Source organism: Diaporthe amygdali, assembly GCF_026229845.1.
Source record: "Diaporthe amygdali strain CAA958 chromosome Unknown NODE_86_length_13908_cov_70_391320, whole genome shotgun sequence".
Classification (NCBI taxonomy): domain Eukaryota; kingdom Fungi; phylum Ascomycota; class Sordariomycetes; order Diaporthales; family Diaporthaceae; genus Diaporthe; species Diaporthe amygdali.
The window spans coordinates 2,148-13,044 of NW_026517106.1; the positions used below are offsets into that span (position 1 = coordinate 2,148).

General features: G+C 49.2%; 2 protein-coding genes across 2 annotated transcripts; one reads left to right on the forward strand and one right to left on the reverse strand.

Annotated features, from left to right (window-relative positions):
* Positions 1-2,826: 2,826 nt before the first annotated feature.
* On the forward strand, positions 2,827-5,797 carry J7T55_003960 (uncharacterized protein; the record flags this gene model as incomplete). The annotated part of the gene is made up of 8 exons (XM_053136281.1): positions 2,827-2,829; positions 3,065-3,251; positions 3,342-3,578; positions 3,631-4,325; positions 4,388-5,245; positions 5,310-5,352; positions 5,430-5,585; positions 5,688-5,797. The coding sequence occupies 8 exons, from the start codon at positions 2,827-2,829 to the stop codon at positions 5,795-5,797; spliced, it is 2,289 nt and encodes a 762-aa protein (XP_052986129.1).
* A 2,271-nt stretch (positions 5,798-8,068) lies between these two features.
* On the reverse strand, positions 8,069-9,980 carry J7T55_003961 (uncharacterized protein; the record flags this gene model as incomplete). The annotated part of the gene is made up of 4 exons (XM_053136282.1): positions 8,069-8,743; positions 8,813-8,857; positions 9,450-9,914; positions 9,966-9,980. The coding sequence occupies 4 exons, from the start codon at positions 9,978-9,980 to the stop codon at positions 8,069-8,071; spliced, it is 1,200 nt and encodes a 399-aa protein (XP_052986130.1).
* Between the last annotated feature and the right edge of the window lie 917 nt (positions 9,981-10,897).

The window sequence follows — 10,897 nt, forward strand, 5'->3', positions numbered from 1 at the left end:
CCCGGCCCCCTTATGCCCCTCAAAACACTCACAGTAACAAGGTTCTAGGATCGTAGTTGACAGGCGAAAATGAGAATTCTTTTATTGGACAGAGCCCGCGCGAGCCCGATCAACAGCGGTACTCATCTGGCGTTGGCCCTTCACAAGTTTGATCATGTGCAGGGTCACTGACTTTCCCTAGAGGAGAATCTCCGTGTGTGCCGATGAGATCTTGGAATTAGTAGGCACATCATGCCAAAGCCCTGGAAATATGATATTGCATTGGCGCGTATGTCCGCAGGTCTTTGTCCTGCACCAGTCCTGCACCAGCGATGAACACGTATGAATGTGGTCTGCTCTGCGTTGGCTGCGTGAATTCACTAATCGGACCAGCAACCGTCGCCCCGTGCAGTGTGATCGGTCAAGATCCAAGCAGCTTTCAAGAACAGCGCAGGCCACCCGGCAACCTAATGCCATGGCAAAGAAATAAAGAGCACAGATTCGAGATGACAGGGGATCATCCTGATTCAATGGTACGTGTCGAAACCCCAGAATTGAACCTCGCATTAGTGCAACCGTCGGGGAAAGCATGTGTTGCATTAGTTTCGCGCCAACATCCCCCTGTTTGCTGGACAGTCGCAGAGCCTGGTGGGTCTCTTGAATGTAGTCCCTTCTGCATTCTTTCTGCCCGCAAGAATGGCGCTTGATCAGTTTCGACCATGCAGTGGCAGCCTTAACAAGTCAGGCAGCGACACATTAGGTCAGTGTCTGGTGCATACGAACATGCTCATAATCGGGAGCCAAGTCAATAGAACATCACGAGACAAGCGGACGGTCGCGGAACAAGAGTGGAATTGACGCACACGACCAGGCACGCATAAATTCCATTTACTAATTGTTATGACTTACTGGACGAGTTCCGCGGTGGAAGCACTGTGGTTACGCAAAGGTCCTCCTCTTCCACATTCTGGTCGTCGTAGCAAGAAGCTGTTGCACTAAACTTCACAGAACTGTCGCCTTCCTGAGCCAGGGTTGAAATTGCGAGGCATTTTCGGTAAGTCGTCGCATCCCACAGTGCAGACGAAGCACTCATAAATCTCCTGTACTACTCTACACAGCGTTTGCATTCTTTTTTCTGTCTTGATATCCCTCTTCGTGTTTGAAGAATGCGCACTAAATGTCGGGGTTTTTGCACGACCCCGTCTGAAGAGCGCACACTAAATCTTTCCTGCACGACCCCTTGCCTAAGGATGCACGCCGACGCAGCCGCTGGCAACGACATCAAATTGCTGCTGTCAACCTTGCAATGCTAAATGATTGTGATGGAAGCTCTTTCCTTAGCTATCGTGGGAAATTTGCAACCCTGCAAGTGAATCGCCGAGGCGTGAGCACTAACCAATGGAGCCGCCCATATAGACAAATCTGGCAATTCAGTGCATCTGCTTTTTGCAGACCGGCCATCGAATTAGTGTCAGCTTCGTAAAATTTGAGATGGGTAGGATCGTGCGAGCCGTTGGAATTAGATTATCGAACGCACGTCCATGCGGCTGCGGAAACTACAGATTCGAACCTTGCATTAGCGCGGATACTCGTAGGAATAGGCGCATGATTGAGCAGGCTTGATTTGATTGCATTGGTCCGCACTAATGCCTGCAGGCGACCTCAACCACATCACAACTTGCCCCGTGCGCTATCGAGAGCGAGTTTGAGGAGGGTAGTCCACATTGCACATTTTGTGATGCTTGCGAAACATACTGCATTGCCATCAACGGTGTTAATCTGCCTACTATACCTGGCGCTCTCTGATTTGATCGTTTCCCCTTGGTCTGTAACGTGGTGATTCTCCGAGCAAGTTCGGGTTTCCGTGCCCCAGACAGAGTTACATTTTGTGTAGCAGATCGTATCGCCCAAGGCCACGGTTGCTATCCGCCGCGGGGCAACTTGAAGTAGCCCACCCATGCACAATGTTTCCAGCCTTTCTACTTTCACCTCGACAGGCGACAGCAGATTGACCAATAGCGACATGACCTAAGATTAGCTGGGTTGCGCTCAAGTTTCCCCTACCTTTAATCTTCGCTATCAAGGCCTGCAGCAGCCCGATGTCTTGTTCAAACGATACCGGACATGTCGTCCACCGGTACGACGCGCACTCACCCTTGCTCGGAAGGTTTTCGTTGTTGGCAGATCTTGGGCTTCATTGAGACTTACTCAACGTTCTTTTGCATTGATTGAGCATGGCTGCCGCTTGATGTTAGTTCCCTGAAAATCTCAGGTATGAATATGGCGTCAGTCGGATGACAGTTGCACGTGTAGAAGGAAGGCAGAAGGGCTTCTTTCGAACGCCAAGCAGTCAGGTCATCTGCAGGCATTCATACAAGACTAATACGATCCTGCATCCGCGCAAGGTCGCAGGTTTAATTCTGGGGTTTCCGGACCCAGCATCATTTGGGTCTGCCTGACATGTCCCCACCTCCTCACTTCTACATCTTGACCCAGGTACTACCTCGCTATCAGCTTCCTTGCTGATGCATTGAGACAGGTGTTTTGCTAATCTGGTGATGGTCTCCTTTCAAGGAATAATTGCACCTAATCTGCACTCCGGTGACTCAAACCAGGCGTTTTCTTCCTTCCTTCCTTGTCTATGTCTTTGTCGATTTTGTGTTGGTATGCCCCCGTATTTGCAACGTCTAGCTCAGAAGTTACCCTCGAAACCTCGAGTAATTAGCATTGCCACTTGGCTCGCCCACTTGGCCGAGGTTCCTGCTTCGTTAATTTGGTAATTTTGATCAAGATATTCATACACTTACTACGTGTGGGTCATTTTCCAATACCATCTCTGCAGCAGCCATGGTACGTATGTGAGTTCTATGATCCACAGTTTCCGATGAGCGGCGTGGTGTTCGTTCCTCACCGTCCTTCACGACGTCTCTTACATCCTTTACAACCTGTTTGTCGTCCCGAGCCATATGCTAGCACATCTGCTGGTTGTGCGACCTTTCCATCACAAAATAGTCATCCTCCCCCTCTTTTCATTCTGGGTCTTATTTCTCAAGAGCTGATTGTGCAGCTGATCAATATTACATAGAGCGAGCACATCATGCAACGCCGGGTTCGCGGCTACCTGAATCCATCAGACGAAGTTCTACAAGATCCGTACTTTGTTCCTTCGTCCGAAGAATCAGTCACATATCTCTTCCAACACCAGTCCTATGTTCCAGAAAGCCCAGATTCAGCTTTTCATGACTTAGGCTTTCTTGCTGCCGACAATGAAGGTCCGCTAGGTTTCACTCAGCAAGATACCTTTCAAGGACATGATATTCCCCGTGCTTCCCAGGATTCAAATGACCAATACTCTGATACAGATCATGAGAATCACCCGCACAAAAGGCAGCGTATTGACTCAACGATTACGCCGACATCCCGTTTGTTCTCTAGGGGTCTTCCTAGCCGGACGAACGGCGAGGAGTCGCCAAACTCCGGCAAACTTGACAGCCAGGGTGACAGTCAACCCTCTTCCGAAGGTTTGCCTACTTCCCCTCTCAGAAATCTCGAAACATACATACGCCCACCATTTTCAAGCTTCGATGCGGCAATATCAGGTGAGACTCATGTCCCAGCGTCAATCCTCAAAGACTGATGAACAGTTCGTAGGATATTACGATATTTCTTCGACAACCTCATATGATGCTGTAGTACCACGAACGAGCTCAGCGGATTTGTTGTCCCCGGTGCACAGCCAAAGCCTTGAAAATCCTTGCACTTCAAGTCACGACCCTCTCAGTCCGTTGACGGTTGAAACCGGAGAGCCCACTCACTCTGTCTTCCTGGAGGCCTATCCTCCTCTTCAGCCACCAAGTCACTTGAGAAGCTATCAGCCTGCCACCAGTCCGGACATCATGGCCAACATGGGCCAGAAGCAAAACCATAGATTGCTCAGACCAAAATTAATCCCAACATGCCTCAACCCAGAAGGCGTAGAATATAGAACTCCAGTGCCTGGGCTCCAGAGGAACACGCCACCCCGTACAGGAGCCGAGACGCCTTGCACGCATTCGGCCGTTGCTGGGCAAGAACGAAAGCACGCTCTTTCGAGCGTGGTAAGCCACCAGGCCGCGCCGCTGCAATATATCTTTGTACAACAATTTACGTCCACGGACGGTTTCAACGCTGAAAAGGTGCAGTGCTTTCAGCTGGCCCAACAAGTCAACGGACGGGATGTAGTCATGCCAGATTGGAAGCCTCCTACTACCAGGCGGGGACCTTTTCGGAACCAAGAAAAGCGGAAAGAAACTGCGCAGGTGAGGAAAATTGGCAGCTGTATACGTTGTCGAATGCAACGCATCAGGGTAAGTGATATTGCGCAAGAAGACGAGGTGAGTATATCGGCCTGTTCTAAGACTGGAGACAGTGTGAAGCCAACACCGACGCCCCAAACGACCATGATTCCCCGTGCGATGGTTGTCGAAAAGTTGGCGCCAACTCTAAAATCCACCGGCTGCCGTGCAAACGGTGGAAGATAACCGAAGTCAAGCTCTTCAAGCCTGGACAAGTCAAAGGGCTGGAGTGGACGAGTCGGTGGAAAGACAAGACTATGACGCCTGAAATCTACCAGTGGGACTCTCCCGTCGTGAAAGTTATCACTATGACAGAGGGATACGCGGACGGCGTTCCGTTGCTAGTTCGTCGATTCACTCAGCAAAGTGGCGATAGGTTGCACCGGACATGGTTCGAAAACGGCAAGGAGCAGCGCTGGTACATCGAGCCCTTCGCTCTAGTTGATCTTGAACGGGCGAGGACACAGCTCGAAAGGTATCTAAAGTCAGGACTCAGTGCAATGTTGCACGCGCTGCTTGGGCCAAAGGAGAAGCTGCTCTGGCGGACATACGACCACGCCATCCGGCGACTTAAAAGACTGGGTACCCCGGAGGAAGAGAAAAAGCTGATCTCCAAAACTCTCGACCTTTGGGCAGCCGTCCGCTTGACAACGAGGTCGTTCCAGATCTGCGGGAAAGAGACACTCGGCATCCGACCCCTTAAAGGAAAGATACTCATCCCACCGGTCATGGGGGCGCAGCTCGATTTCATCCTCCTCAACCAGACGCTACCTAAGCTTCGCAGAGAAACTTTGGAGTTGTTACAGAGTATGATGCAGGCGAAGAAGCAGAAGACTTGGCTGACGACATACCTGGTCACGGCCATGCTCCTTCACAACGTGGCCCTCATCACGGCTCACGACCACAGCTATGCCAAGAAGCATGGCCTGAGAGTAAGTACTCGTCGTGGACACACATTTATGCCTGGATATCAAAACTAACCACAGGTGCGCACAGAGCAACTTTGCCAGGAAGCATATGGTCGAGCAATACCACCTTGGTGAGTCTGGTTCCTGTCCTTCCGACCGGTGGTAAACAACACATTGCCTTTGCTGATGGTTGACGCGAATATTCTAGGCGCGAACATCTTTTTAGCCTACTATCACTATTGCAACAAAGGCGTATACCCCTTCTCCACAGAATGCAAGGATTCCGAACTGCAAATTCTGGCTGAGCTGGACGACGAGTCGATCAATTTTGTGAAATACACCAGGGATTACGCCAGGGAGCACAGTGAGTTTCAAAAATCCACGCGTGCACACGGGTAGATGGGGAATGGCAGTTGCATATATTTTGAGTGATGAAGTCAAGGTGCTGACCGCTTACCGCGAACAGAGGATGAGTGGGACGAATTGCATGAGGCCCAGGATTACGGCAATGACTACTACTTCATCAGACAGTTATTCGAGCGGAACTGGATGCCCCAGTCAACGGTAATCGACTAGGTGGGAAATTGGCGATGTCGCAGAGCATCAATTTGCTGCTTTTGCAGCATGACACACCAAAATCGGTGAATTGACTTCGCAAAGCGACGTGGGCCGCCCGTCCTGTAGCACCAGGAGGAATACATGAGGAGCTTGCCACGGAGGAGTGTCTCTATGGATGATCATGGTAGACCTCTCCCTTCGCGCCTACCGAGGAAGAGCAAGAGCTGTCCGGTGTGGGCCTATGAATGCAGCCTGTTTCACCTGTCGCATAAATTCCTCCGGGATCAAGCAGCAGCGTCAAGTATCCACACCACTCGCACGCCTCGCTCTCAGAAAAGCAGAAAAGGTATATTCTCTCACTTGTTGAGAGTTGAGACCTCAAAGGCATCGGTCCCAATGTCCGTGATTGGAGGATATAGAGGATGAACTAACTTGTGTGCGGAATGCTTCTGTCTTGTTTTCTTTCCGGGTTCGTCGGCTGCATATGTTTCTAGGAGATTGCGGATAGTATACTGCGACATGCGGAACAGTTCAGAGCAATTTAGGAGGATGTTATGATCGAATGTCAGGACTTTTGTCGAACTTCACCTTCCGCTCAACTCGCCTCTTTTCTCGCAGGTGCGGTTGTGCTCACACTTTCAAAGACAATCTACAAGACAAAGAGCAGCCTATGGAGATATGGCCGCACAGCGAGCAGCATCGCACTTTAGCCATTCATTGTAGTGAGTGCATTCTTAATACCTTATTGGGCATTTGGTCCTAGGGTACAATGGAGATATGAGCATAGATCATTGGAATTAGGAGGTTGTGACTGGGCCCAAATAATGATTTGTCATGTACGGTATCTCGACACTCGCCGCCTACACCACACTTATTTGACATTGTAGATCTCTAGCAATATGTGGCCTACAACATGGTTGGCCAGAGACGTTGTGTTTTGAACTGTTAGCTCAGCCGTTGAGAGTTGACGTCCATGGTCGAATGTCCCATGCCCTGCTGATAACTATGCAGTGCCCCTTTCCCGTAAACTGACCAAACACCAAACACCAAACAGGGTTGAGTTCGACAAAGATTTCGCTGCACTGGCTGGTTGCCTGCCTGGTCTTTGATGACCGAAACAGCCCTGCTAAAGTACGAAAAGATTCCCTGACGATGAAGTCAAGTGATTGAAAGATATTCGTTACATGGCATCGCCGTCATATGACATTCGAATAAGCGAACACCGACTTCCGTCCTACAGGCGCGTAAGGTTTCGTCTGCAAGTGTCTCGACTACGCAAAGCCGTGAACTTCTCCATGTTCGCTGTCAACGGTCCTTCACTTCAACGCCGCCTCGAGATGCCAGCACGCCGCGCCAGGGCCCATTGGCGCTTGGCATGCAGCAGAGTGCAAGGCGTCATCCCTGACGTTCTGGTCGAATTTTCGCCGATTTTACTCCTGCCGTCGATCTGCCACTCTCTACGGTATCGAAACTCAATTTGACTCGCAGATTTAGTAGTTTGGACTTGGTATCGGGGTCAAAAATCAAGACTGTCCTTTCCTACCGAAGTTGGGTCAGAAGTAGTCTTTCATTCTCATACTTATCATGCTGAACCGTCAATTGATATTACTAAGAACGGCATAACCCAACGGAATACACTGGCTAGGACGAGCTATCATGCAACGTGCATTTCTTCATAGCAGACCTTGGGGTGCTTCCAGCTGTTCAAGTGCTAGTCATCTGAATATTCCACCGTGATAGCAGAATGACGGAAGTGACTTTCCGCACTCTCATGCTTTCCTTCAACTCAGTGGGCAGGTCTTGTAGAGGTTGTTGTCCGAATTTATTGATATGAGTTAATAGCTGATTAAAAAGTTACCACGCACGAAAAGGACGCGGCGAGGGCCCCATCAGTCATGCCTGAATTAGGAATGTTGTGATCGTAAGACTGGGCTATTTTTGGAGACAACAAGAGAATTTTGAAAAGATTCGGCATTACATTCATGCAAGTGTTAGACGTGATAGTGGACAAAAAATGGCAGTCAAGGCATATGCGTAGAGCGAGATCGAGACAACATTGATAAACGAGGCTGATGATTGCAATATGTTCTTGCGACGTTGAATTTTATGACTCTCACGTCTGTGTTGATGTAGAAATTCTCTATGTATACTGCAGGCCTTCGGTTCGTTAAGTCGAATTACGACGTTCGACCAAAGAACATCCCACACGGGCCCATTACGTCAACAACATCACCCACTACCAACGAGAGCCATCCGACGCAGGAACCGAGGGAGTGTCAAATGATTGCGTTACTCATTGCCAGTTCTGCCTGGGTTGGTGCGCCTCTTCTTGCGAGGTATTTTCTCCATACTTCCTGTTTCCTTCGCATTTTCATCTTCCTCTCCGCCGTTCGACGCCTTGCGCTTGCGTGTATCGCATTTCCCAACATCGCTCACTGGAAGGTTATTATTGGAAAGCACCGACCCATTCTGAGATCTTATGTCGACGATCTCACCCTCTTCGCGAATTTGGTCACCAGATAATTCCGTCATGTCCGAAAGCTGTCGATCTTGTGTCGTCTTCACCTGCTGCTCTCCCGCCTCCAGCTCTTCGATCCGGATTGCATATTCGCTCACCTGCTCCTCCAGCTCTTGCATGCGGCAGTAAAAGAATGCCGAGTCGCGCTTGCGGTGATCAGTCTCTGCAAGGGCCTGCTCATAAAGAGCCTGAAGCTTTTTGTTCTTTCCAATCTCCTCCCGAAGCTTCTGCGCCTCTTTATGATAGACATCCTTCCACGCCCGTACGTAGCTGGCAGGCACGCACGTATGATCGGCAGTAGCGCAGAATGCCTGATGCGCCATATTCGAGATCTGTCTGAGGCAATCCTGAATAGTCAAAATAGAATCTTCGACTGAGTCGACGAGGGCAGGCTTTCCCTCTCCTAGGGGACAAGAGATACCAGGCTCTTCCTGGATTGTGGTATACTAGACGATTAGATCAGCACAAGATTGTCTTATTTCCCGCTGACGAATCTCACATCAGTCTGTTCATACTGCGCAGACATCTCGGAACTGGGCGATGTAGTGGTCGGCGGTGAGCTGCTTGATTTTAGATTTGTGAATCGCTTGAGGTTTGGGGAGGCGAAGACGGTGGTGTGTTCATATGTTCCGAGCTATGTAAGTGTCTGGCTGCTGGTGCTTCTACTTTTAGTGTTTTGTCGCCATTATATGTTAATTCTCAAATATAAAGTGAAATACAGTGCTCCGATCAAAAGCTATTCGATCGGAGGGGAAGCTGTGTGAACCAATCACAGTTTTTCAAACAAGAGCCGAAGAATATCTCTGAGTGGATTGATCTCGAAAGCAAGTCGATGTCTCAGGACGAGACGGTCTCATCCTATTGCGGATATTTGCAGGCAATTGAAAGCAATATTTTCTGGTTCAAATCTGGCTTTGTTGTGCAGGCGGCGGCAAGGTACGTTAATTTGTATATTCTTGATGGCAGTGACATACAATGTATGGAGCAATCGTACAAACATGAAATTTGATCAGTCAGCAGGCCTGTTTTCCCAAACTGCTCAACCAATCGTGAGGACAAGAGCCACACATTTGCAACAGAGAGAAGAGGAATTTCAACGTGTGAAAGTGAGGAAAGAGCATATCATTGTTCGCTATTGCCCGCTGTGTCCACTCCACTGGATAGTTCCAACCACTCTTGCTCATCAATGACACGGCCTTCCTTGCCGACGACAACTTGGTATAGTTCCTGAGAATGATGCTCGCGAGGGTGGGCAACCTGACTTCTGTCAATGATGTCTTTTTTCAAGCCTTGAATAATGCCCTCTTTATTGCCGAGGTCAACACTCATGAGGAAGTGTCTTTTGATCATTTCATTGTATCGATCCTCGAGTTTCGTTATCTGCTCCTGTGCTTTGTTGTACTGATCTTTCCAATACTCTATAGGTCCCTGGATTCCACTCTCTCCTAATTTCAAAGCTTCGATCTGGGTTATCAAGTCTTGCATCTTGCAGTGTTGCTTCATGTGGTTTGCATCCAGGCGATTTAACTTTGCGATAATCGTGTCGAGCCTTTCCGAAACGTCCGAGCCTGGCAGCGTTTGATTGGAGATCGCCAAACCGTCCTCAGATGTCTTCGACTATAAAGAGTCAACTAGAGTCAGGTGCTTGGCGGTTGGAGGGAGTCTCACGCTGTCAGTGTCCATACTGTTTCTCACTGCTGCCAGATGCCATTCCCGGGAAGAATTATCTCTGATGGTAGCAGGGAGGGTCTGCCACAGCTTGTCTGCAGGCAAGCACTTTCTTAATGCAGAAACCACCAGAAACTCAACACGCTACGGCCGTGATACTGTGAGATTCAAGATTACAGTAGCGCTTGTAAATTCGTGTTCCGGCATTGCTGGGTCCCATGGAATATCCCAGACTCTGAGCTAAAGAAAATCGAGCTTCTGCGCTATTATGGCACTTTTGTCGGTCAATCTAGTTCCTTATCAGCTGCCACTGGAGGATCTCCTGGATCTTCTGAGCTAACAGCCCCAGAGTCCATTATTGATTGGCCATCGGAGAAAGACAGGAAATGGGTGAACTCTTCCTTTCCATACTCCATACTTCCAAAGTCCTTGGTGGCTTGGTCCTCTAATTCGTTATTTACCATCAAAGCGGACCCATCTCGGTGAGCTACAAATCATCTTCCCGGATTCTAACGCCTTCCTCACAGTTGCAGTACACATTCATCAACACATATTCGACAGAGCAAAGTCTCCTGTGCTTGCAGATGCTGTTTTTGCTTGGATGATCACTGTGAAGACGATACGGTAGTGGTTGATTGGCTGCGCAAAATGGCTTGCATGTCATCCTCGTGACCATCCAGTGGCTTTACCTTCTCACCCATAATTTGCGCAATGAGCGGATGGACTGAGTCGAACAAACTCTATCGTAAGGAGAGAAGTACAGTACTGTACTGTACGAGACGCTGTACTCCGAGAGCAACAATCTTGATTTGCTGATGGGCAACGATATTGCAGAGAGCTGATTGGAAAGTGCGGCGTGCAAGACCCTCCAATCAAGCTAGACCTTCGTTGTGTTAACTATGAATTTGTCCTTTATAAAACATTTCCTACCC